This window comes from Pseudopodoces humilis, chromosome 17 (assembly GCF_049639895.1).
Source record: "Pseudopodoces humilis isolate 2021_Gansu_Grassland_sample_001 chromosome 17, ASM4963989v1, whole genome shotgun sequence".
Taxonomy (NCBI): domain Eukaryota; kingdom Metazoa; phylum Chordata; class Aves; order Passeriformes; family Paridae; genus Pseudopodoces; species Pseudopodoces humilis.
The window spans coordinates 13,780,761-13,808,526 of record NC_142216.1 but is presented as its reverse complement, the minus strand read 5'-3'; the positions used below and the strand labels follow the sequence as shown (position 1 = coordinate 13,808,526).

The window sequence follows — 27,766 nt, the reverse complement described above, 5'->3', positions numbered from 1 at the left end:
TTATGTTACCACTTTTTCAAACTGTTTAGAGGTTACTTCAGTGCAATTAAACTAATTCCAGAATTGAAACACAGCAGTTTGAGGGCTGCTAGTCATGAGGTGCAGAGAGGGCATTTCTAAAGCATTTACCAATTTTCTCCTGTGTCCTAAACAGATTCTTGGGTGATGTGTGTGAAGGACTTTGCTTGCCCAGAGATCAAAGGACCTCAGCTCTCTGCAGGATCCACGGAACCACAGGAAGTCATTTCCACATACAAAATGCTACGTGCATTAGAAGCAGCCAGACAAGAATTGCTTTTACAAGATTTTGCAATGGAAGACAATTAATTCACAGGAGTTTTAGAGACTTTATTTATGTATAAACAATTTAAACACTTTGCCATAAATTATCTTTGCCTGTCTCTAGTCTTTGCTTAGCAGCAAATTAAAATTAATATAAAAACTCAATGAACAATTCATACATGTATATTACAAAAAAGTTCTTGTACCAAAGTTCTTATTAGACTTTTTTTTCCTTTTTTTTTTTTTAATTTTTTTTATTTTTTGTGGTGACCGTAATGTGATTGTCTCAGTTTCTCGACCAAACAAACACACTAATAATTTTTAAATCTGAAACAGTGATTGTGCCTTCTGGCTGATGTATGTACAGGGTGATCTGACGTGGTGCCCATTTGCAATAGTGTAACACAATGCCCACAGCTCTACTGGAACTGATACCAACAAACTACTGAATCTAAACAGACTACACCCTGTAACTGTGTTATACTGTCCACAATGGAAATCTTCAAAGACAAACAGAGTATGAAATTTATCTGTAGTGATTTATAGCCACCATTTTGAATGTAACTTTACACTCTGCCCTCTTTGAATAAATTAAGCTTCAGGCCAGACAAGTGGAGGGTCAGAGTGCAAGTGTGGTTTTGTTACTTTTAAATATATTTTCCTTTCCTATTTCCAGTGCGCTCTCACTTGCATTTCGTTTGTCCTCCAGTTGCTACACACAAATCACCCCAAAGTCATGTTTTAAATGCATCTGTATTTTGCTTTAAATGAAAACCTCTTGGATATTTATCAAACAAGCAGTCTGAATCATCTGTGTTTCATCAGCTGGTTAGTGAAAGTGGCCCACTTGGATTTCTTAGTTTGCTCACGTGTGAATGGAGTGAGGTAATACAATACGAGGCCTTCTTTTTGTTTTTCTTTAGACCCAGAACAAGTGGGTAATATTTCAGGGGTACTTTTTAATTTGTACGGTTAAGAGTTTTCAGTCTGGCTTTAGTCCACTTCAGGATGTGGTTTTTAATCACTTGAATAGTAGCATTTAACTCAAAAAATATGAGCTTTTTTGCCACTTACTATCCCAGAGTAGCTCAGCCTAGTGCCCCCATTTAGGTCTTCATCTCCTTAGGAGAGGAGATAACAGTTACGACTACTGATTCATCCAGCAAAGGATGACAGCAGGTTAATTTGTTACCTCTTTCCCATTTCATTCTGTCTTAAAAACTGGATGTTGCTGCTACTGTCTGCTAGCTCTGGGTACTGCTCCACGGGCAGGACATAATATCCCTCGTAACCTTGAACCCTTCCCGTGTTGAGGAGCTGCTGCCTCTCTCCGTCTGTCCATACGCGGCTGCCCTCGCGTCCGTCCCGCGCCTTCTGCTGCTCCTTGGCCCAGGCCGCGGCCAGGGCTCGCTGCCGAGCCTGGTCTAACACCCTGGCCTTCTCCTCGTCCAGCGTGTCGGCGGTCAGCCCATAGCGGATGTTGATCAGCAGGGTGGAATACTGAAACTCAACATTGGTAAACCTTCGAGTCCTGCCGCTGACGAGGAGCGTGGGCTGCGAGACGGTGACGTTGATGCCGCTGTCCAGGACCTTCCTCCCGCTGGTCATGGCCAGGGTGACCAGGTCGCTGTCGGCTGAGCCCACCTTCACAAAGTAGTGGGTGTCCTTGCCCTCGATGCTGTAGTGCATCTTCTCCAGGTAGTGAGCGCCATTCAGGACAGAGGCGATTTTCCTGCTGTCGTCTGTGGCTATGCTGGAAACACCAGTGGTCACCCGGCCTTCCTTCACGGCAAACATGATTCCTTTCCCCACGATGGGAGTGCTTGTGGCAAACCAGTGGCCTGCTTTTTCTCTAATTTTGGCATGTAATCTTTTAGATATGACCTGTCCCTCCAGAGCCATGAAAGCCTGGTTGTGTCGTTCTGTTGTCTGCTGCACTCCTGTAATTAGCTGGGGAAAGCAAAACAAAACGAAAAAAAAACACCAAAGAAGATGCAGATCTGAACATTCTCATTTTAGAGACCAATAACGATCTTTGCTTTGCTTTTTTAAAGGAAAGACATGCAGAGAAAAACTCTACACTACAGAAGACCGCTCTCAGTTATCTATCCATCCATCCATCCATATCTTGTTCAGAATCAGGTAAATACTCATTCAGCAAATTATTTTGCCATTTGTAAGACCAAATAAAATAATTCTCATCACCCTCTGTAGCATATATGCACCATGCACTTAAATTTTGGCCACTCATAATGCCCACTAGAAGAATAAGAAAGGCCCAAGTCTAATATGATTTTAATCAGAGCTGAAAACAAACTGAATCAGTGTATTAAAAGGTGGCATTTAACTTGTGGATACTTTTACGCAGAGATTTCAACCAGTATACATAATTAAAATGCTTCTGATTATAAACTTTTTTGAAAAAAGGTGAAATTTGGACTCAAAAGCACCAAAGCAAGAGGGGTTTTAGACTCTCACATGACTTAGAAGCCTGAGAAGGTGGTATGTTTAGGTTTATATGGTTATTTCTATCTACCACAAAGATGAAGTAAGCCTAGCAAAGAGTAGGTTTGGAATTGGCCTAGTACTCTTCTGAAGTTCATTTAATGGGCTGGAATTTATTGTAAATTTAAACCCATACACTGTTGTCCATCCTTAACCTGACAAGTACAAACGCTGTAACTGAAGTTAAATGGAGTAGCAAATCAAAGCCTCTAACTAGAAAAATGACAAATCATGGTAAGAAAACCTCTTACAGAGTGAGAAGTAGAACCCTTTTTTACCAGTAAAACAAGTAGCTAAGTCTATTTAAACACATTATAAGGATGGTTTTACCAAAGGTACAACAGATGATAAATTACCCTGACAAAGTCTCCCTTTGTCATTGCTAATCAAGTTAATCGAGTTACAACTTGTTAATCAAGGAATAACTCAATAAAAGACAAACTAATGACACTGTAATTATGATAACAACGAAAGCTGGCAAGAAAAGCATATGTTCATTAGTATAAAATGTAGCTATACTCACTTCACTTTACACTGAATTAAGTGCTTGGCCTTCTGCTGTAACTACAGAAGAGCCAGTGATTCTCTCCATAGAGTGGGGAAAATTTATCCAAAAAAGTAATTTAATCTTTTTGCCTACCTGTCCATTTTCACATGCTTGACTCTCAGACAGTTCGTATGGTGGTGACACAAAGTACATTTTTGCTCTAGGGAAACCAGGAATGATGTTGCTTAGCTGAAATCCAAACATCACCAACCAGCTCTTGACATCTAAAAAATCGAAAGAAAGAAGCTAAGTGAGAAACACATGTGTTTAACAAATAGAGGAAATAAAAAATATTAGGAAATCCATCTTTGATATCCTTAATTTCAAGTAGCAACTGAAGTCACAATTAATATTATTGTGTGAAACTTCACAGAACTGTAACAATCCACCATGAACAGGCACAGGAAACCCTGCATTAAATTTACTCTAAATAATTCATCAGGGATATACCAGCTCTTTCATTCTTTACCATTAGAGCACACAAATTATCCAAACATTTTACACTATGCAGCATGTGTTCCATCTTTGACTCCTGATGTGGCTACTATATGTAACATATAAACTGTATTGTATAATGATACTTTATTAGGTTAACACTCTAAAAACATCTGCAAAGTCCTTTGGGGAAAGACATGGCTTCTCTTCTATGTCCTACTTCTATCAGCTGTCATCAGGTCTCAGGAGGCTCCATTAAAAGCAGTGAGAAGCTAGATTTGTAAATCAGATGTCTATATTTAGGCACCAAGAATATCCTCTCCATCCCTCCAGGGAAGGTAGGAGGTGTGTAGGAGCGTTACAGCTCAGCTCTGAGGTGAGCCTCAGCAAGTTCCAGATGTGGGTTCAACCACGAAAACTGTCCTCAGACCTAGCTGCAAAAGCTAAGTAACTGAGTTAAATAACAGTAATTCTCACTCAGCAGATATTAAGAACTAATGATGCATTTTGGTTATCCAAATGATAACTCTTTTAACAAAAAAGTGCCCATGACTCCATTTTACATTTCCTTTTTCCTGAATTCATGATAATTTTTGCTTAAAGCTCTGTCCTGTCTTTCCCAGTGGCCATCTCTCCTTGCTGGCCTATACTGGCTCTATTGGCACTTCTGTGAGCTGAGCTGTTGCAAAGCTTGGTTATCCCAAAGGCCTTTTTATTCTTAGCCATCCTGACTCTAAAATAAGTAGTAAAATACTCTGTCTCTACAAGGTATCTGCATCCATCTCCCATGACACAGTGCCTACTGTATTTTTACTGAACCTTTGGACAGCACAGGGTTACTGCTCCTTACAAGGTTTCAATTTGATTTTATGGTAAAATGGTATTTCCTGAACAATTCACTTCAGCTGCACTAATTCCACAGAAACCAGAGGAGGACCTATATACAAAACAGTTGCTATTATGCTGAGCTAATGTACTCTGCAGCACTGCACTTGATACAGGAATTTGTTTTCAGCAAAACCTGTGAATAAAGCATTGTCAGGGGTTAACAGTAAGAATGGAGGTGGGGGGAGGGTTTTTGGCGGGTTTCTTTTGTTCTCAGTTTTTTTTTTTATTTTTTGAACTATGACAACAAAGGTGCCACCATAATCCCTTCTTGTTGAAGATAATGTGTTCAGTCCTAGAGCAACAAATATTTGCAACGCCAATGAAGTATTTTTACAGATTACAAGGTGTGTGTTGTCCCTAAACACAATTTATCTTATTAGATTTCATCCAGTGGATGGATAAATTAAACAAATACGATTTCAGAATGTAGCAAAATACAATATGATGATGTTGAAAATCAAAAACAGAGGGTAGTGGATGAAAACAGGACTTTTGTTGAATTTAGGACCATGAGTAATTTTAGTAACCAGTATTTTAACACTATCAGATACAAATCACATTATCTGCTAATTGCAAAGTTGCTCCACTAGAACCTGTGGTGTGTTACACCAACTATTAGGTTTCAATGTACTAATGAAATGTGCTATGATTTTCTTTGAAGGAAATGCACACTTTTCTTCAAATTCAAATTACTGCTAAAACTAAGATTGTTCTTTTTTAAAAATGGTATCACTACTCTAATTATTGTATACTGCATATTCAATTCTGAAAAAAAGCTTTTCCTGAAGACATATTAATTACCTTTCCTTTTAGAAACCGCCAGCAGCTAGTTCAAGTACTGTGTGATGTTACAAAGTGAAAAATTATTCCTAATTAAGAAAGGGTTACAAGTTTTACCCAATTCTAACATATGTGATCAAAACTACTTTTGTTTCTTGGCTCTACACAATCCATAGCGTTTATTAGTCTTTCAGGATGAAATAATCTTAAAAAACATTAAGGATTTAATTTTAAAGACTAAAGACTGTGTGCATATTAAAAGTTAAATGTGAAAAAGAGGTCTAATTAAATCCATTCTTGGTGCTAATTCATAATGTGCCCATGGGCTCTGTCAGTAGTTAATTTTGAAAGTAGCCCTGATAGAAAGAGATCTGAGCAGTTCTGGTTTGTGATTCTGAGCCAACCTGCCAGTGATTCCTATATATGACTTCACTTTTTTTTGATACAGAATTAGAATGAACACTTCATTACATAGTACTAGTTCAATAGGAAGAGCACTATGGCTGTGCTGAAATTTTATATTCAGGCAAAGTTATATTTATTTTTTTCCCTCCATAATTCATCATGGCTTTTCACTTAGAGCCCTTCGGTCAGGGAAAAGCAGTACCAAGGAATCAGAAATATCCAGTTCTTTTCATAGCCAAAAGAGGAAAATGGCCCAAACTTGATGTAAGTATTGAGCAAAGGGCTCGTAAGGAGAAGCTGGATTTCCTTCCCAAATCAGCTTCCAAGCTGTAGTGTTATGTATTATAAATGTGAAGAAGCCTCACCTGTTACATAATTCTTCAGATCCAGTTCATTGCTGAGAGGGTTGTTACTCTTGAACATGTACAGATTGAAAGGAGCGGGTTCTTGGCCGATATTTTTCCACATGGTGTAATCAGGAGATGTCCAGCGCCCAGCCAGGACATCGTAGTCCCTTTGGGTAAAATGCACGAGTTTGGTTAAAGGATCATACAGTCCTCCATGGAACCCAATGACCAGCTGGAAATCTGGGTTAGAGTCGTAATAGATCTCCCCGTAGGCCGTGTACTGGAGCTGCTTGATCATGAGGCCATTGATGCTGAACACGGCCAATGGAGTGCCTGTGTTATCAGAGGCCACGTAATACTCTTCCCCACTGCTGCTCTCCATTGCAAAGAGATGGCCTTGCAGATCGTAGTACAAAGAGGTAATTTCGGAGTTGGAATGATTGTAGACATGAGTTACCCTTGTTGGATTGTGAAGATCGGCATAAAAATACTGTAGATGATGCCCCAGGTTGGTCTTGCAGGAAGCCCTTCGGCCCAGTCCGTCGTAGCGGTACTGAACGCTCCAGCCATTTGCTTTGTTGTAAGCTCTTGTCAGGAGCCCTTTGGAGTTGTACTCGAACACATCCGCACCCCGCTGCCACAGGAACCCGTCATCATCGATCTTGTACGGGATGTCACCCAGGCGCGTGATCCTGTCCCTGAGGTCGTAGCGCAGCGGCATCAGTCGGACGCTGTTTCCAGGATTCAGGAGGTGGAGGTTCCCGTTCAGGTCGTAGCTGTAGCGCCAGGTGGGCCTGTCATTGACTGCCACGCTCTGCAGTTGCCCATCTCCATCGTAGTCGTAGGTGTACTTGGTTGTGTTGGCGTAGGGACCGAGTTTGAGCTCTCTCTTGGTCACCCTTCCCATGCTGTCATACTGCACGGTCATCCAGTACATCAGGGACCGGAACATTTCATACTGCACTTCCTTAATGCGCCCGTGGGTGTCAAAGTGCTTGCTCAGAGTCATAACTGCCGTGGTGATAATTTGGTTTATATCATAATAAATAACTCCAAATTTGCCAAAATGCTCCACTTTGCCAGAAATCTCATCATAACGGTAAAGGTCAACTGGAAGAGGCGTCTCACTTATGATGGGTTTGATGCTCGCGATTCGGAAGCTGTTGTCATGATATGTATAATCAAACCTTGCATTGACCATTCCTTCTTCAGAGAACCTGTAGATTTGTTTGTCAACAAGAGGGCCAATTTTCCGATAGCGAATCGTACAAGAAAACCCTCCGCTTTGCAAATTCACCATTTTTAGGACACCTGTAGTTTCATCGTACCCAAAAGTAACCGCTGTGCTGTCATAAACAATTTCAGACAGCTTGGATAGCTTTCCATACTTGTAGAAGACTTGCCGGCCGGTACCTAAAAACGATGTTTTCAGGATCCTCCCGTCATCGCTGTAATCAAAAATGACGGAGGCGTTGCTTTCGGGGGGGTTGTAGATATTTCTGATATAGCCCACGGAGGTGTGAGTGGACATGCTGTGCCGAGCCACGCTGGGCATGGTGACGGCGTGCAGGCGGTCCGAGGAGTCGTACTCGAAGATGTACTGCCGCTGACTCTGCAGCAGCAGCACCATCGACTGCAGGGGAAACAACAACAAACGGTTACCACATATCAGCTTGTGGCCTGAGAGAGGGAACTGAAGAAAAGTTTACTGGAGTGGCACTAATGTTAAATGAGTACAAAGAGAATCAGATACATTAGTCAGGGGCACAGAGCTGCTCAGGAATATTGTCAGATTGCCAGATGAGGGGATCTGCTCCCTGGAAATCAATACACTGACACTCCAGAGAAAGTGTAGGTTAGCAACCTGTGAGCTGTCCTCCCTGCAGGAAGACTTTTTTTTATTTTCTTTTTTTTTTTTTCCTGGGGGATGCAGAGGCGTTAGATAAATGACTTGATTTATCTTTCTGCCAGCAGTTGTAATTCACAACTGTTACTGTGAAATATGTGAGAAGCTAAGCAGAGAACATCAGCTCTGGTTTACTTAGAACAACAAGAAGGGAAAGGGAAAACAATATGCAGTTTTGCAGTATTTAAGGTGCTTTTATGACTGAAGTGTGCTAATCAGGCGAAGTAAAAATGCACTACCATACTTTCATTTAATAAGTAACAATTAGAGATGAATTACCTGTTTCTGCATGAACCTTTTGTCAGGTTTAGTCACGCATGTTTGGGCTTAATTAAGCACAATTCATCGTGTTAATTTATTGTCATTCTATGGCAGAAAAATAGCAAAAGACAGAAACCATGAACAAAATATTTCGCACTAAGAATTAGTCATACTCAGTTGACTAATTGAAAAAAAAGGAATTTTGAAACCAGTGATGGTTAACAGCTGGGATATATCAAATCTTAGCCGGTTTGCGTGTGTGATTTACGTGTCACGAAGCCACGTGTCCCTGCAGCTGATGCCAGGAGGTGACACGACACCACCTACATTTTCCAGGTAGGTGTAGCTCCACACTTTGCCATCGGCGAACATGCGCGACACGATCCTGCCCTGCTTATCGATGTCCGTCCTCTCGCTCATGGCCCCGCGCTGCAGCCCTGCCAGGCGCCCGTTGAGGAAGTAGGACACGTTGACAGCGGCCAGGCCACTGCTGGGCAGCCACAGGAAGGGCCGGCCCAGCTGGTCGTAGATGATGCGCAGCGTGAATTTCCGGTGGTCGTCGTAGATCTTCTCCGTGCGGATGTTGCGGTCGTAGTCGATGGACAGCAGGTTCCTGCCGTGCACCTGGGGAGGGAAGGAGCTGCACTCAGTGCGTGGTGGGCATGCCGTCCCTCTGTGTTTACAGCAGGGAAATGGGATGTCCAACAGGGAAATCCTTTGTGACAAGTGTAGGGCTCCTGTTAACTGGCTTTTGCTTTCTACTTGGTAGTATAATCAAAGAATTTTGAGTCTTACTGGGGTATTTCCCATCTCACTGCAATATGAGAGGTGATATCCTACAGTAAAAAGCTTCCATTATCATCAGAACAGACAGACATTCTGCACACCTAGGTCTTAAAGTGCAGAGAAACAAATAATTTTGCATGGAATATTTTTCTACTTATAGTATTTTTCTACTTTCTATTATTTTTCTTTTATTTTTGTACTTCCACCATCAATTTTTTTGCCTTTTTCCCTACAATCACTCTAAGAACTACAGAAGAAATTTTTGTGTCTTTATTGAGGTTTAGCCACTTGGCTTCTATAATTGCAGCACCCTGCTTAGAATTCATTCATTTACTGTTTTCTTCATTTATTTTCCAAATATTTAGTAGATCCTTCACTTGGGATGGGTTTAAAAATCCTGATTGTACAGGCTGGGAAAGATGGACTTCTAGTGCTGAAAGCAAAGGTGCTAAATAATTAGGTTAATATTTTTCTTTCCCCTCCCCCCCCCCCCATTTTTTTGGTCATAATTTTATTTCAAAGTACAGCATGAAGTGTTTAAGTGCCAGATTGATTGATTTATTTACTTTAAATAAAAGAGCAAAACAGAGGCAAAGGAGGATAAGAATACCAAATGGGGAGGCTTCTAGTGAGAGTGCTATAATGAGAGATACGTAAATATATTCATTGGGGGGTAAGCCATAGAATTCAGGCTAATGCTGTAATCTGATAAAGCTTCTTAAGTAATTTAATTGTAGATGAATCATTAATAAAGTAGAAGTTTTTAAATTGGATATAATTTCAGAGCAATAACTACTTAAAAAGTATTCATCAGTTTCTGGGAATTTGTTCTTTAGCTTATGTTTTACAGTGGCTTTGATAATGCAACATTTCCTCTTATCCAAAATTAAACTGCACATCAAACAATATGTAAATCAACCCTGAGCCTTTCTTGAGGACATTAAAGTTATTCTGAGATATATTCACTGGCAGGGGTAAACCCAATTCCCACCCCAACCAACTCAGTAGAAATTCTGTTATACAGACACATTTAAAATTAATAATAGTTTTGTGTTTGCAAAGAAATAATTATTTCAAATTATTGCTCATTATCCTAATTTTTTCCATTAATGAAATTAATCTCTTTAACAGTTTGCATTTCCTCAGTGGGCAATTACTAGGGAAAAAAAGCTCTTTTCTGTAGGTTTTCCCAAAGGTTATCCCAGCAACAGCTTGCCCTGTGATTCAGAGAAAACAGAGTATTTTTCTTAAAACACCTTGGGGCAAAACAAGTCATATTCTGCTCTCCCATTGCAATGAAAATAAAGCCAGGGAAGCCAAACTCAACATCAGTAGTTTCTCAACTGGTTACGCTTGTTCTATAGGTTCAACCCTGATGGCACAGACATAAAAAAACCCATTTTCATCAGCAGAAGAGAGCTTTGACCTCTCAAAAACATTTAGCTGTAGAATTAAAGGATTAGTATATGACTGAAATAGCCCAATTTCTTAAGGGTGAGCAGAGTTTCTAAAAAGAAAAAAAAAAAAGTCTTTCAGAAAGATTATGAACTGAATTTTAGCTTTGGGGGGTTTGTTTGTTTTGGTTTTTTGTAACTTCTGGAGCTTTATGAATCAGTCAGGATTTCTGGGTTTTGTTCCCTCCATTACAGTAACTTCAATAGTAATCTGCAAAAGGGAAAGTCTGACTTCAGGTATCCTCCCCTTTCTCAAAAACATTGTAACAGTTATTTGGTTTTGTCATAGAAAACAAAATTAGTAGGGTTTTACAAATGATTACACACACAAGAGCTGTGCACACTCGCAAACATCACTTGGAGATGCACACATGAACATCACCTGCTTGGATAACTCAGTACCTTCATTTGCATTTGTAAAATAAGTAAAACCAGAGACTGTAATTGCAGTATCATTTTAATTATATAAAAACCCAAACAGGCTGACTAATTCCCACCCTTTCTGGGAGCACTAAGAGCAGTCACAATTATCACGACTGCAGATCACTCAACAAGCTCCTTCTCTTGTTCACTACCCACGTGCACATCTGGTTTTCCCTCGGCTGCTGCTGAAGTGGCCACAGGGACGAGCCCTTTGTGCCTTGGAAAGGTCTGGCCACAGAAATCACTGACATGATGCTGCACCATCATAAAAACTCTTCTGACAGGAATCTTATCAGGACTTTATCTGAAACTACAGCGAGACACTGAACGTGTGGAGCATCAAACAGCGGCAGAAGTGAGTGGGGTAAGATAAAGGTGAAGTGCAGCTCCTTTCTCAGGTTCATTAAATGTGCCCAGGCAGATGTGCAGATTCCAACATGTGTGGCTGGGATGTGCCTAAAGCACGGATGGGCAGAGCCTGGGCTCTGAGCCCAGCTGTGTGAGGGCTCATACAGTCAGCCAGTTCTTTGGGTTGGAAGGGACCTGTGAATCAGCCAGAACAACCTCACCCAGTACAAGTCCTCTGCCCCGAGTAGGGACATCTTCAACTGGAGCAGGCTGTGCAGAGCCCTGCCAGCCTCACCTCCAATGCTTCCAGGAATGGGGCATCTACCACCACTCTGGGCAACCTGTGCCAGTGCACAACACCACATCACCATAAAAAACTTCTGTATAACTACCTAAATCTACCCTCTTTTGGATAAAGCTGCCACACTTTGTCCTATCACAACAGAACCCTAAAAAAAAAGTCTGTCCCCATCTTTTTTATAAGTTCCCTTTCACTACTGAAGCACGGGGCGTGGGCTTCAGCAAGCATTCCTCAGAGTACTGCCAGGTGAAGTACTCAGAGGTGAACTGCAAAGAATGCCCACCCCTCCAGTCACACTGATTGTGAACTGGGGCTCCAGGAGGTGGCCCTGGTGCCCTGGCAGCTCTGTAGCAGTGCCCTGCTCTGTGTCACCATGTGCCACAGCTGCCCCTGCCACCTGCTCCCACAGCGTTCCAACACACTCGCTCTGCTTTGTTCACTAAACAATTTATAAAGATGAGTTAGAATGAGATGCAAATAAATTCTATGCTTTCTCCCTCATTTCCAAATTTCATTTTCAGTCCACTCAACCTGTGATAATCTCATAGTGATTTTCATTTAAAAGAGCTAAATGGATATGTGATTATTGTTACAGGAACTAACACCAGACAATTAAATGTTGAGGTGTTACTAGATAAAGCATTGTTTTGATTTGCATAACATGATGCAAGAAAACCTATCTAAAGGAAGGTTTCAGCACTAGATGTGTTTAACTTCAGCTAATTACCACAAGTGCCTCTATTAAATTTTTAGTATTTAGAGTTAGGATTACTACAATTTCATTTCAGCATCCTATTTATTTTTATTTTGAACAACACCTAGTCAAAATGCAGAGCTGATCTATTTTCCACTTCCAATCAACTGCTGCAGGTCAACACATCAAAAATCAATTACACAGCCATGAAATTTAGTCATTAAGGATTAGCTGCTAATCTCATTCAATTTTTTTTCTAACCTTCCCCCTCTCCCCAGTAAGTACATTCTGAGTGTTTGTGAGAATAAGGAAAGTCTTGTTAACTCAGCACAGGGAATTAGATGCTAAGCAATAGGAAAATATAAAAAAATAACATCCAAGCATTTTTTTATTTTTGGAAATCGCTACATAATTGCATACATATATTGCATTTGCTATATGATCTTGAACACACTGAACTGTATCTTGTGTTCAGTGATGTTGAAAGAATTGCTATAAGAATGAGGACTTGATCAGTACTACATTTGCTTTCTGCCCAGTATCTCAAATCCCTTCCAAAACTGCACATACTGAAGTAGTCCAATCAAAATATCAGTGAAAATCAGGCCAGCAAAGCACAGAATGGGATTAATCCAGCTGCAGCAGATCTTTAATTTGGCAGGGGATGGATTACATGACCTGACTGTCTTCCTTATCCTGTGCTTACGATTCTGTAATTATGACAATTATTCTCCAATCGTGCCATTTGGGAAAGGGAATAAACATAACATGCCTGTCTCAGTGAGTCTGTAAGGGGATTTTACCACGGCAGAATGCTGTAGCTGTGTTTGCTCCCCAGCACCAGCTGGGGTAAGTCTGTCCTGGCAGTTTTACAAGTGGTGAGTGCTCAGATTCCAACCCCCTCGAGAAACAGAGTGTTTTGCAGCAACAGGGCAGTGAAGCTGGGGGAGGCTCTAGAATACATCTTTTGAGGAGTGAGGGAGCTGGGTGTGTTTAATCTGCAGAAAAGTTGGTTTGGGGAGACCTAAATGCTGTCTATAAGACCCTGAAAGGAGTTAGCAGTCTGGGGGTTGGTCTCTTCTGCCACATCTCAAACGAAAGGATAAAAGGAAATCGCCTGAAGCTGCAGCAGGGGGGGTTCAGATTAGATATTTAAAAAACTTTTTTCACTGCAAGAGTGTTCATGCATTGGATAGGTTGCCCAGGAAGGTGGTGGACCTGCCATCCCTGGATGTGTTCAGGAGGCCTTGGGATACGGCATCTGGGGATGTGGTTTGGGGCAATTACGGTGGGGTTGGGGTAATGGTTGGACTAAATGATCTGAAGGTCTCTTGCAACATTGATGATTCTGTGATTCTGTAATAGTCTAGGTATTTTTACCAATCTCTTTTGGAATACTTTTGGTAACAAAGCTCTATAGCTGATTGCAGCAGACGATCCCACACAGCCAATTGAGCTCTCAAACACAATTGTCACACCAAAGACAATCCCAGAGTTGTACATTTTTAACAAGTAAAAGTAATGTCCTTCAAAATAAAAAAAAAATAAAATTTCTGTCCAAAGAGGAAAAGATGACTTTCGTAACACAACAGGTTCTACTTACCCTGAGCTTTCTTCCAAACACCGTCACTTTGCCTTTAATCTGCTCCTTCCTCAGGCGCCATTCAATTGAGTTTAAACCATTTTCCATGGGTAGAGAAATATTACATCGTCCTATGGTGGGAGTCACAGTCCCAGCCAGGACATGAGGTTCGCTGTGAAAGCTAATGCTCATGCCATTGGCATACATCACTCTCAAAGTACCATTATTACAGAGCTGGTAGCTGTTCCTCACTTGATCTACAGCAATAATGAAAAGAAAATAATTTAGCTACTCCAGTCATAAAGAAAACATATAGCTTAATTTGATTGGTTTTTTATTGCACTCCTGTTGATGTTAAATGAAGTCAGCCTGCAATTACCATTTACGTGGTACTATGGTGGAAATTACAGATGTTACTGATTCATGTAAAGAACAGTAGTGTAACAATGAGCCTGCAGAGAGATACTGTGTTTATTTCATTATGTTTTCCCTTCAGTCTTAATTGTGAATCAAAATGCACAGTGATATGTGTTGAACCACGTAATTTATTTCTGATATGAACAAAAACTCCTGAAAACTGAACTGCTGGATAAACAACAAAGCATTAAACTCCAGGACAAAAAGAAAAAGAAGATGATTGCTGGACTCTTTATAAGTAGGAAGACGTAAGTGCCTCTTGTTTTTGATTCCCTCTGTTTAAAAACTGTCTCCAAGCAGAGGCTTTGTACAGAATTACAGCGTGGCTTTGAATCCTCAAGGTGTGAGGCTCCAGCAGTGCAAGCTGGCAGCCACAGTGGTTCCCTCTCCTGCCTCCCTGCCTCCCAGCAGAACCACACTGGCCTGATGTGCACACCTGGCCTCTGCTGGAGAAGAGCTACAGAAACAATCCCATGCTTCTCTGGCCATGCAGTTCTCCAGCTGTTTGACACAGCCAAGTGCCCTCACTCCAGGATGGAGTGCCAGAGTGTGCAGCTGTCAGCAACACATCAGTATTTGCCTGATGGAAGGACAGCATCTATGTAATTAATCATCTGGTATAAGAGAAATTAAGTCTTTGTGACCAGACCTGTCACGGTATAATAGTCTATAAATGTTGACATTTATGTCAGGAGGAGACTGTTGTTTGATGATGATATTCTCATTCCAGTGATGTTATGTCTTAATTAAAAAGCCCCATCACTCACCAAAACCCTTTCAGTCTGTCTTTGAAAACTGACTTCACTCCATCAGATCCAATGCCTGGGTGGTGCTGGAATGTTCTACACAAACTCTGAACCTTTGTTGCTGCTGCCTCCTGCCACACTCAGGCTGTAACACTGTTCTTGGAAGGGCCATTGCTGGCACCACACAATCCACTGCTCTGATTGTTCTACACTGTAATTAATGGCAGTGCATAAATTTAGAAGATTTCTTCTACTAGAAGGCTTCCTGAGCCTCTCCAGAAAGATCTCCCCCAGCAGCCACATCCAGCAGTCAGGTTGCACCTCTGTGGCACAGAAGTCAGAACCAATTTTGCAGGGAAGTACAGAGAAATGTGCAAGTGGGTGAAGTGTCCCTGACCCAGGAGGCAGTGGCAGGACTCACTTCCCCCAGCAGATAGTGACCATATGTACTTGACACAAAGCAGGACTGCAAAATGGCTCTTACCTGTCCTGAAGACCTGTCACTTTAGGAATAAGCTTTATGGGAGTTTTTCTTGCAAACCTTACACGGTTTCCCCCTGCTCATAAGTGTACTAATGGCACAAATCGTTAGCCAATTCTTTCTCAGGGTGTGTGTGTGGTTAGGAGGTGTGCTGAGAAGTGTGCTTTGGTACCTTGAACAACTGTATAGGAAGCCTCCACAGAGGAGAGATTTGTGATGACCGTGACATCGTCATCCCGATTAGAATTCTCAATGTCGATGGTAATAGACTTTTCCATTTCTCGATGAAGGCTAGTTACCACTCCAGTGGGACGTGTTACATTGGTCAGACGCCCTTCATGATCATAGCTAATAGAAAAGTTAGTGAGAGCAAAAAAGCATGAGGATATATGTTCATTTCAATACCCAATGTATTAATAATGCACCACATTTGTGCAAAAAACCCAGACTGAAACAGATTTTCAAGAACATCCTGGCCATATCTATTTCTCTGTTCTTGAAAGAATCTATAATGATGAAATAAAATTTTTTAGATACTGATCTCAGCTACATGGGTGCAAATCCAGGCTAGCATATTTTAAGTTATTAAATTAATTAAATTGTTATGACTATATGGAGTGATATTTGGCTCAAACAATTACAAGTAGTAAATTAGTCTGCATTTTAATGGTTGCATTTCACTCTAAGGAAATGGACTTTGATGGACACTGCAATAAACAATTGTATAAACTGTATAAACTGCTTTTGAATACTTAGTGGAAACTAAGTATGGTCTTGAGTGACATATCAAGGAATAAACTTGCCATAAAGTATTAAAAAACACAGCAGCTTGACAACATAATAATTTCATTTAGATCTTATCTGTGGTATTCAAGTGCATTTTGGGGTCAGTATTTTGGCTCATAAAGATGAAAGATGAAAAGCACAGGATAGAGGTTGGTGTTGCACAAAGGGCAGCAGTCAGCACTCAGAATAGACCTTAGAAAATGAGTTAAATGCTCCAGAGGCATAAAGATTAAAAAAAAAAAAAGAAAAAAAAAGGAAAAAAAGGCTTTCCGTGATTTTATTGAGTTAAATTTCTTTAGAGGTATAAAGCCTGAGGAGGGGGGAAAGAAGGAATGCTGCTGGAAATCAAATCATACCCTTTCCCCCTTTCCTGCAGTATGCTCTAGCTGTGTGCATACGTTTGCTAAAGTAGCAATCCCTTGGATCTTAGGGGCGAGAAATGGGGACCTGAAACAAAATCAGCATTCCAGTGTGACACTCTGCTTGCCGCCATTCTCTACTCGTGCAAGAGTCTCTCATCCAGCCGCTACCAAAGCACACGGGCTTCTAGAGAGCAGAAAGGCAAGAAAAAATGTCCTGTGTAGATAAAGGAAAAAGTTTAGGTAGAGATTGAAACCAACTGGTCATCCTTGGAATGCAGAGATGCAGGGAGCAGGAAGCCTGGAAGAGAACTGGTAATCCATTGCCTGAGAGTAACAGAAGAGAAGAACAGCAAGTTTAGTATCATGGAGCTAGCTCAGTTCATTGTAGGTTATGGTTGGCTGTAAAGATGAAAAAAATCAGAGCTTTCAACATGGCTTTACAATTAAAACACTCAGAAACCTCAGACTAGGCCACCTGTACTGAAATGTACAGCATCTCTAAAAAATTAAGACACAGATTGGCTCCTCAGTTAAAACGAACAAAACATATGACTTTCAAATCCATTGCAAATGGTTGCACCCATTCAACTGAATATTTGTGAGGAAGGAAAAAAATCACCTGTGGAGCAACAAGCCTTACCAGAACCAATGGAAGTATTAGGCAAAGAAGAAATCAATAAAACAAAGCATCATGCGACCTAAAAGGGACCAATAATACATTGTGTTCATTTAAGTAGTTCAGGATCAAAGAAAGATTAAATAACATGATTTTTCTCAGTATAGTCACAAGCTTCTCTCCACAGATAGATATATATTTATATATAGATATATTATCATTATTAGCAAGATACTGAAAAAAAATAATATGTTGAGATAATCTATGGAAGTGGGTTTAGTTAAGTCTTTATAAAGGTCTTCACAAAAAAAAAAAAAAATTGAAAAACACTCCAAAATAATAGCTAAAGGAAGAACTTGATCCAGCCAAGCATCTGTCTAGCAGGGGAAAAGTACAAAAAATGGACAATTTCAAAAAACTGAAGGTTAATAAGACCCCTAAAGAGTCTGTATGTGGTGTGTTTCATGATGAGCAGAGTGATGAAGAGAACACTTGGATGTCAAATCTTACAGCACAATGTTATTTAGGACAGACTAGAAAAAAACTATGAGTGTCTCAAGTGTGACTCTGCAGCACTCGGTGAACTTCCAGAAAAATAGCTGGTGAAATTCCCCATCAGCAAATATATTTTAGGCAATGCAAATGAGACACTAATTTAAACTCTTCATTCACATTGCTGGGTTTTTAATTAACCTAGGAAAAAATCCTGGGGATTGCTGTGGGCTACTCACTGGAAATCTCTATTCAACGTGTAAGGGCAGTCTAAAAAGTAAATACGGATGTGAATGTACAGAGATTGAAGCAGAAAAATGAAAATATTCCAGAGCTATTTCAAGAAATGATTTTTTTACCCCTGCCATGGGGCAGGTTCCCCAGTGCTGGTCACAGCTTTGAAAGCAGCAACAGTAGAGATTAAAAGGGTTTATAAGCAAGTGATGGATACACTTAACAAAATACATAAAAAAGTACTCTCCTTGAAAACCATTTAGACTACTAGTTAAATATATAAAAAAATTTACTACTTAAATTATATATATACACTGTGATAGCAATATATAAAGAAGGCATTTTTACTTTTTCCATTGTATCAAAATAAAATCTTATTTTAAAAAATACCTTAAAGGTAAAAAATTTAAAATTAATATAACAGAAACCTTTTATGTACCACAAAATTTAGATGAAATATTCCTGAGGTTTTTTTTTTTTTAATTTATGTATTATGTGAGAGCAAGTGCTCAGGATAATACAGCACACAGACATTTATCTGAATAATAAGAATAAACTATATATGAATTAAATGATTATGTACTTCTCTTCTTCATGTCATGAACCTGGGACTAATGAAGTAAAAAACCAAAATTTACAATGCAAAATATATTAATTGACCTGGTGTCTTCTTCAAAAGCACTCTCTACCCATTGGAGTCTGTGATACCTTGTCAGCCTGGATGAATCAGGTCTGATAAGGCAACATTTTCAAATGGGTACACCAAATTCCTGAGCTTTTGCTACTGACTTCAGTTAGAGTAAGACTTCATCCCAAGTTTTTCTACTAATAAAATTAAAAGGGCAAACAACCTTTATCCCAGTATCTTAAAAACCAACAAACAGCAGCATCTCCCCACTGCTACCTCACCAACTCTTTGCTAACCGTGACCAAGCCCGCCCTGCCAGCAGGCAGAGGTTCCCCAGGACAGCTCTGGGTGACACCAAAGCTGGTGGCTGTCTCTGCCAGCCTGGTGGCTCTGAGCTGCCCATGGCCACACCTACAGCTCAGCCTCCACCCTGGGACACAGCTGAGCGCTTGCCACCTTCTCAGGTAGCTACAAGCATCTGTGCATCCCTTCAGCAGGCTTGTGACAGTGCCCTGAGGGCTGCTGTCCCTTGGCCGCTGCTGTGGCACCTCTGTTCCTTTGGCAATTTTTATGACCAGCATCCCGTGCTCCTGCATGAGTCCTGCTCCTGACAGCTCGTGGGGGGAGCAGGGAGAACAGGGCCATATCCAGTACTGCAGAGAGGAGGAACAGCAGCTTCTGACTTAACACAGAGCTGGGCAAGGCGCAGATCCACACACATTTACATACATCCCTGTTTTCTCTCCCTTTTAAAACTGATTCAAGAAAAAAACTGCAGCATTCTCTCAGGATGCTCCCTAGACCAAGAGGAATACCACTGGGAACTGCTTCAAAGATCTGTGCTTCATGCCCAAGCCAAGCTTAAATTACCCCATGTGAGCCTGCTGGTAGCTGTTCTATTATTGAAGAGCCTTGGCTGTTCCTACTGCAAATGAGCTGCATGCACGTGCACAGATGCTATCTAGAGAATTCACATATGGAGTGTGCACACACACAAACCAGCTTGTGTCTCTGTGTATGCAGATGCACACCTAGATTAACTGTACAAATTTAATTCTGAGAGCATTTTCAGGGTAAAGTTTCAGATAAATGAGAGGAATATGCCCAATAAGATAACGCGGCACTTCCGCGTCTGCTTGATATAAATGCACTGACATAAATTTTTCATAAGAACTTTAGCTCATGGAGTACTTTACCACTTAAAAGACCTCTGTTCTTTTCCAGTTCTGCTGATTATGTCTGTAGGAATGCATGAATGTAACTGCACAGAAAACTATTTTATTGTCCTTATAAACTCTCATTGGCTGAATACTTCTTTCATCTTCAATTGATATTAAGTTATAGCTACCAAAAAAATGGCAGAATGATGAATACAGAATTTTCTCTTAGAAGCTGTTCCAAAGAACAAACAGAAACCAGAACTGTGACTGTGGACTGTGATTGTTTAGGTTTGTATATTCGATTTAAATAATAACTTTATGGTTCTCTCATCTATGGGCTCTATGCTTATGAGAATGTATGTACAAATCTGGGAGAAGTAAGTTATTTCTGCTGCCTCATCAGAGTTACTAATTATCTAAGACAGTACCTCAGGCTGTAATATTTAGATCTAAATATGGTATTTAACTTCATTGACCTGAGGCAAAAGTTGTGCATCTCTTCTTATTTGATCTTGGAAAAAATCTGCAGCACTATGTACACATTAAATGAAACTTTCAGCTGATCTCAGTAAGACATCAAAGCCCCTACCTTCTGTATTTCCTTAGGAATCATAATAACCATGTTAACCTAGCACTTGGTGTGACTCTCAGATACCAGTTATACCAGTTTTGTAACCGGTAACTTTCTTATGACATTTTTTTAATGAATTGACATTTGACAATGTTTTATGGATTTTCACACAGAGTTTTAAATTCCTTTGCTGTTTAGTTTTCTATAATTAATTTCTGGTGTTTTGGGAAATAACTAATTTATATGACTGCATCTTGCCCAACCTATTGAGGAAAAAAAAAGAACAAAAAAACCTTCCTAGAAGGGCATCCACATCTCATCAGCAATAATATGAAATTTCATTCCATCTAGTCCAGTGAGCATTTTACCTGAGCTTATAATCATGAGGCAACACCTTCGTGCAGTCACGTAACTGAACTATTTGTGTGACTAATCTTTGGTAAAGAAATAATTTTTGCAAAATATTGAGTCAAAGCAAGCCCTTCCCCAGGTGAAGTGCCTGGCTGGAGGAGAGGAGTGAGTGGTTGGGCATGCAGGGCCCCACGAGAGGGCACTGCTTTCCTTCCAACGGGGACCAGCTGCAGCATCCCTGCTGTGGGGAAGGCATTCCGAGCACACTGAGCACAGCTCCTTCTATTCCTGCATTTCTTACGTTTTCTCTAAACAGAGAAAACAGGTGGCCAAGCTGAATGCACCAATAAACTAAGAGGTGTGTGCCATTGATAGTCTGCGACCTTGAAAATAAACCTGCTGTTTAAAAAGAAGTAGCCTTATTCTTATTTTCTACTCACTGATTTGGGGAATGATATTTTTTAATCATTAACTAATTCAGATAAAATATATGGCATCAGACTTGCCATACTTAAATATATTTTTCAATGTGTCATTTAGCTTCTCTTTTTAAAATTGTTTTGATCAAAAAAATGGCAATAAGACTACTAAGAATAGGATAAATATTAATAAAAATTGGACTAGTTTTTCTAGATTTTTAGTATACTTTTGAACCTCATCTCTTCAGATGAATTTAATTTAAAGAGGAAGTTCTGTCTATTTAATCTATATGCTCATGAACACCAGTGTGCTTTTGGGTTATCTACAAATTATGGAAGTTACACCAGGGGTCTGACAGATAGCTGGGGATCTAATTTCCTCACTTGTCTCAGGAATGAACAATCATTGAAGTTAATCAACATTTTAACAACCATGAGTAATATATGAGGCTGAACAGAAAGGGAGATAATTTGAGTTCCAAAAGAAGCTGCAGCATGAGGGTTCTCAGAGAGAGGCAGCTCTGGGGGAGCTGCAGGAGGAGCGCTGGGCTGCTCTGGCTGTGGGCTGTGGGCAGCCCTGCTGACTCAAGAGCAGCTCAATTAAGCAGGGGTTCTGGCCATGGCACATGGTCCCTTGTGCTGGGAGGGGATGAGCTCCCCCAAACTCAACCCCCAGGCAGGGATTTAGGGGGATCAGCACCCACCCAAAGGACCCAGCACAACTGACACCATCACAAAGCCACTTTACCATTTCCAGCATCGCCCTGCACTGAGATGCAATGGCCTTACTTAGTACCTGTGAAAAACCTACAACAAATTGCAGCAGGGTCAGTCTAGGGCCTACTCACTACCATTTGAAAAATAAATTTATGCTTAATATATCCAAAAACATTCTTACTCATAAAATGTTGTCCATCCTGATTCATCACTCTTCGTTGCTAAGAGACCACTGTTTCCATTATATGTCATTAATCCGAGCTCCAGGGTCTGTGTTGAGACCAGCTTGAGTCCACCATTAGTGCCAACAGCCAGCGTGACAATCTGATTATCCGGCATCAGTAAATGGCGGGGCATCCCACTGGCATCCCGGCGCACCTTCAAGGAGTTGCCATTGTTGTCCATCACCTCCGTGACATCGTTATCGCTGCTATAGGTGAAATTGTACAAGTATTCCCCGGTAACGAGGCTGAGAGTGTACTGGTGAATCCCATCAGCATTGAAGACATACAGCTCCTGTTCTCCTGGAGATGCAGCTTCATATTGGTTAAAGGAATTAAGAACGGGCCTGTTTTTACTGACAGCCCTAATGCGGATATTTCCGAGATCAGCTATGTAGATGGTACCATCTGGGGCCACAGCTAAGGAAGATGGTGAATTTAAGATGGCATCAGTGGCATACCCATCATCCCCAGCATAGCAATTACAGTTGACATCATTTTTGCAATCACAGTCTGAAGCTGCCCCTGCAAGAAGGCATATTTCTCCATTGGTAGTTACCTGGCGTAGCCGATTAATTTTTTTTTCGTCTGTCTCACTGATGTAAAGAACTCCTGTGTGTGAGATGGCAATGGCACTGGCTGATTCAAGTGCAGAATGAATAGCCAGTTTGCTAAGAGAGTAGTCTATACCAGGAACCTGGCAGTGCATGGGGCGTCCAGCAATAATGCTAACTTGATGGTTTTCTGTGATCCGTAAAATAACATTGTTCTCTAGGACATAAAGGGAGTTGTCCATGGGATTGACAGCGAGATCAGTAGGCCACTCCAGCCGTACCTATGAGTTGCACAAATTATTACTGTAAAACTCGAAACTGAAAAGTACACTCCTAGTGTTTAAAATTCCACGTGTAACAACAGCAAATTAGTGAGGGGTTTATCAGCGCAAATCATGAAACCAAGTCATGAACGGCAACTATTTCAAACAATGATTTTGTTTTTCGGAAATATTAAAGCTATGTGCAGTTGTAACTTTGGCTAATTGTGTTTCTGTGCAAGAATGAATGCTACATTGTGGAAGCTCTAAAATAATTACAGAAAAACAGGCAATTAAGACAATAACTCCCATTATCTCAACCTTATTTCTCTATAGTTGCATAAATAAACTGTGTTAGCCACAGTAAAAAGGATGGTTCACCCGTTTCAGTAACAAATCAAACACGTTATCATCTTGTGCTGCATAATGTATTTCTTAAGTGACCAGGCAGTCATACAAAATAGATGCCAATCTCTTCTAAGGCAGAGAGGAAAATAAATGCAGTAAGAATCTACCTGGGTGACATCCATGCTGGAGTCACAGCTGAGAGGTCGAACGGCAGTTAGGTCATTGGAGCCCAGCAGTGTTGATATAATTCCGTTCTGATCCACTTTTCTAATCATAGTGGCATCAACAAAATACATGAGTCCATACTTATCCACTGCAATTCCTGCAAATATAAAATCCAGGCATCAGTACAGCAGTGAGGCTCCTGGCTTCAAGGCAGGTTTTGTCTTGTTTACAAGACGGTGAAATTTGCTCACTTCCCCTGTTCCTTCCTCCCTCCTAACCTGAGCACAGGTCCTGGAACCCTCCAACAACTCACAGTTCTGCTAAAGAAATGGCATCAAGCAGGTTTATCCTTCAGGGCTTTAAAGAAAACCACAAAAGTCCCCAAACATGCCAAAGACCCAGCAGAATGCATCAGCTTATTTCTAGATTCAAACTCTCTGATATATTACATAAGCTCAATTAAAAAATCATCACCTAATTTTACTCAGAAATTTGAGGCATTGCTTTCTTCATCTGAAGAATCTAATGAGGAAGAAGAATTTTTTTAGACATCTTTTAAAGTACCTTCAAATTTTTTTGAAAACTAGGAAGACATTGCATTTTTTCTGTTTTTTTTTTAAAATTCTTTGACCTGTTGCAGTAAAAATACAGAAAGAACATCTGGTGTTTCCAGATGAAGGCACAGGGGTTGCCAGCCTAAAAAAAAAGGGAAAGTTCAACTGCTGTCACACTATGAGTCCTTAAGAGAGGAAAGACACAGAATGGAAGGATGCTCCCTCGAAGGAACAGACAGATGCTGCTGCCCGTTGGGAAGGAGGGCAGCCTTTCACTCACTTGCCTTTCCTGCTTTGATTTAGTGCACTGCCTTGTCCATTTCTCATGTGGAAAATAAAATATTGATCTAAAATTTCTGTCTTCAAATGGTTGCAGTGCTCATCCCACTGGGTAGTGAAAGAAGATATAGCTTCATCTTTTTAATTTCTATGTTTTAACTGGAACTACTTCCTATACAAAGAAAGTGGACTTTCTGTTTTTGTGGACCTTTATGATTGTCTAGGTATTTTCAGCTACTGAAAAAAACCCAAAGATGTTTGAAGCACATGGCAATGCATCTGATTAATTCATCCTTGCAATTAAGATGAAACAACAGGGAAGAAAAAAAAACCTTTAAAAGAAACATATCCCCAAATCTCGATATCATCTTGAAAACTTTTTGTCAAAAATTAAAAACTGGAAAGGGCAAAAATCCTTTCTTTTTTTTTCTCTGATGCTGAAGAAAAAGGAGATACATGGAGGAAAAATTCAGAGAAAAGCCACAGCAAGCAATTTCTATCCCCGAAGACTGCATCTCAGACAGTAATCAGTTTCCCAGTTTACATGCTTGCTTCTTGGAGTGAGCGGTACGCTGCTAATTTGTGTTCTGTTCTCCTTTAGCAGCGCTCAGTGCTGGGGTAATAAAGTTTGCTTTAACTAAACAAAGCACGAACACTTGCCAATCCACTGTAATTAAAGCCCAGAATAAAAATCACCGAGCAAGGAGTGATTTAATTGCCAGATAATTATTTCCACATCCAGCCTAGCTGCACGCAGTCATTTTCTCCAGCTTCTTTTCCTCCTTTACCTCGAGGGCTCATTAGGGTTGCGTCCACTGCCTTCCCTCCATCCCCACATCTGGCTTCGTCAAAGGGCAGGCACTGCTCTCCTGTCCCTGCCACCACTTCAGAGTTACCAGCAAGGTCCTTCGTGCCCGTGAGGGACTTGACTTTGTAAATCCGTCGGCTATTGGTGTCCGACACGTAGAGGGAGCCTGAAACAGGGTCCACGGCCAGATAGTATTTATGAGCGGGATTGTTGCTTTAGAGAAAAAGAAAGCATAAAACAGAAACAGCTGAGCAGTCTAGAAACTTCACAGGCTTTCAGAGCTTGGATACTCATCAGGCACAGAAAGATCTGGAAAGAAAGTCTGACACCTTCGTACAGAGGTGAGGTCTGAAGGACCATCACCTGAGGACCTGTCTTGATTAGGGCCTGGTCAGTGTTCAGAGGGATTGTAATTTTAAATCTCACTCATCCTTCTACACTGAACCTTGCACAGCAGAACCCAATAAGCCAGAGCTGCACAGCAGTCCTTCCTCTTGATCTCTTTAGCCCTTTAGATCTGCTTCAGGTCAATTCTCTTCAGCTTATCTGTTTCCCCCCTCCCCGCTACCTTGTTTAACTTCCTTTGGAAGCAAAAGTCATAGGAGTAAGATCAAAGAACCAGCTTCTGAGTTACTAAGATTCCGCCACAAGATTTGTGAGGTCTTGTATAAATAGGAGGCAGAGGCATAACAAATTTATTTCTAAAGCAAATTTGTTCTCATTCATTCTTATCAAGAATTCCATTTGCAGCAGATGAAGTTGGTTATATAACTAAAACCAGAGACCCCCAAGTGTCTGACTTTAACTCCAAACCTTCTGTTATTGAAAAACTGGTCCTCAGTTTGTGACTGGAATGGGAGCTCATATGGAAAGCTACTGCTCTTCTGAAATATATGTTTTTTGACAGCTTGTCACATTTTGGAACTACTTTAGCAAATCATCTGCAAATTGAGAAATGTCAATCTTCACAATATATATACATTCACACACACAAAACTGCAGTGCAGAAATATTTTCAAAATCTTGCCTGGCTAGTTTTACTCAGTTTATTTGGATTTTAAGCATGATGTGAATTTTCCAGCCTTTGGAGCCTATGGGTGAGCGTAAATAAGGTCAATGGTGGTTTCAAAGCAGAGAAGACAAATGAAGACAGGAAGAAAAAAAATGAAGGTTACTTACCAGTAACCAGAGATATTTGCCTCCAAATATCCACACTCCTAGTTTCATGTGGCAAAAATGCCCATCTCCAAGAGTGAGGATACACAGAGGTAAGTTATGATGGACATAAGCCATTTCTTGATCAGAATCGCTGAAACTATAATAAAGCCACTTTCAGCAGATGGATCCATCGGCACACCAAGATAACTGTGGTCATGTGGTCATGACCAGATTTGAAGGAATGAGGAGGCCCCAAAATATCACTTTCTACAGTTATTTTCCTCTATGCCAGTCTTTGACATGCCATGGGTTTAGTTCAGTAATGGTTTGTTCTAAGACTGTAGAAAGTAGGAAGGAGATTGGTTGCATCGCAATTCAGTAGGCAGAGGCAATACCATCTGCTGAAGTCTAGGAGTGTAGAAATTAGAGATGAAGAAATACAATAAACAAAAAAATACTTGGCAGGTTTATTTCATGCATGGATCTCAGAGTACTTTAAAAAGATGGGTGTAGCACCCATTTTACAGAGGAGGAAACTGAGGCACAGAGAGGTTAAGTGGTGTAGACAAAGTTATGCAGGGAAACTAGTGACATGCTTGAGATTAGAGCACAATCTCATTATCCCCCAAGTTCCTCTCCTTATCTTCAGCAGCAGACTGCACCTCTTCACTACGCCCTTATCACATTCCTTCTCATCCCTCCAAAATAATGCTCAATCTTCTTTGCAACATTGAAAAATAGTTCTTTCCACTTTAAAGATTCCTCCAGTCTCTCAGGTATCTGAGCCATACAAACACCTGCATGTTTGTCATTGCTTCAAAACTCTGCTCTGTTCTCCCACCGTGCTTTCCCCTTACCCTGAAGAACACACTCTGCTGTGGTGCTGGCATTGTGCTGGACTTGACAAATACACCCAAACTTAGCTCAAGGCTGCCCTGCAGCTGGTGCCTTTTGCAAGGCCCTTCTGAAACAAGGCACATCTCCCAGCCTGGCCAAACGGGGACCTGAGGCAGGCACAGACAGGAGCTGGGCACAGACAGGAGCTGGGCACAGTCACTGCTGCTCGCACCTGGAAGCCAGGGTCCTGCTGGACTCAGTGGTGAGAGCTGCTCACACAGTGCCCAGGGCAGCAGCAGCCACCCTGCAGGAATGGAAGGGTCTCTCTTGTTTTCACACATGATTTTGCCAGTGTGTGCCCACCCCTGCCTCCCCTCTGCCCTCAGCCAGCCCTAGGTGTGCCCTGCTGCTGCCAGGATGGGGTAAGACATGAGTCAGGGTAAAGAGCAATGGCAGAACATGGGATATTGCCCTCTCCTCTCTGCAGTCATGGTGCATCCATGGAGTTCACCCTGCCTTTCTCCTCTGGAATCTCCCCGGGGCAATTGTGCCACGGAGTCAGTCACAAGCTTCATTCCAGATCAGAGAGCAGCTCACTGGAGCTGCAGGCCTGTTCCATACTCCTTCCCTCTTTCCTGAACTAGGGAAGGGAACCGAT

General features: G+C 41.0%; 1 protein-coding gene across 5 annotated transcripts in view; it reads right to left on the bottom strand.

Moving 5' to 3' along the window:
* Positions 1 to 327: 327 nt before the first annotated feature.
* The window catches only part of TENM2 (teneurin transmembrane protein 2), a 619,855-nt gene continuing 592,416 nt past the window's right edge, over positions 328 to 27,766 (bottom strand). For all 5 annotated transcript variants that reach the window (XM_088063463.1, XM_088063464.1, XM_088063465.1 and 2 more), the window contains 9 exons: positions 25,094 to 25,326; positions 23,475 to 23,629; positions 22,106 to 22,980; positions 15,761 to 15,936; positions 13,966 to 14,201; positions 8,684 to 8,980; positions 6,208 to 7,822; positions 3,428 to 3,558; positions 328 to 2,232 (listed from right to left, as the gene is read on the bottom strand). In XM_088063463.1, the coding sequence (XP_087919589.1) occupies positions 1,471 to 2,232; positions 3,428 to 3,558; positions 6,208 to 7,822; positions 8,684 to 8,980; positions 13,966 to 14,201; positions 15,761 to 15,936; positions 22,106 to 22,980; positions 23,475 to 23,629; positions 25,094 to 25,326 (4,480 nt within the window). In that variant the 3' untranslated portion in view covers positions 328 to 1,470. The remainder of the gene's footprint in view (positions 2,233 to 3,427; positions 3,559 to 6,207; positions 7,823 to 8,683; positions 8,981 to 13,965; positions 14,202 to 15,760; positions 15,937 to 22,105; positions 22,981 to 23,474; positions 23,630 to 25,093; positions 25,327 to 27,766) is intronic.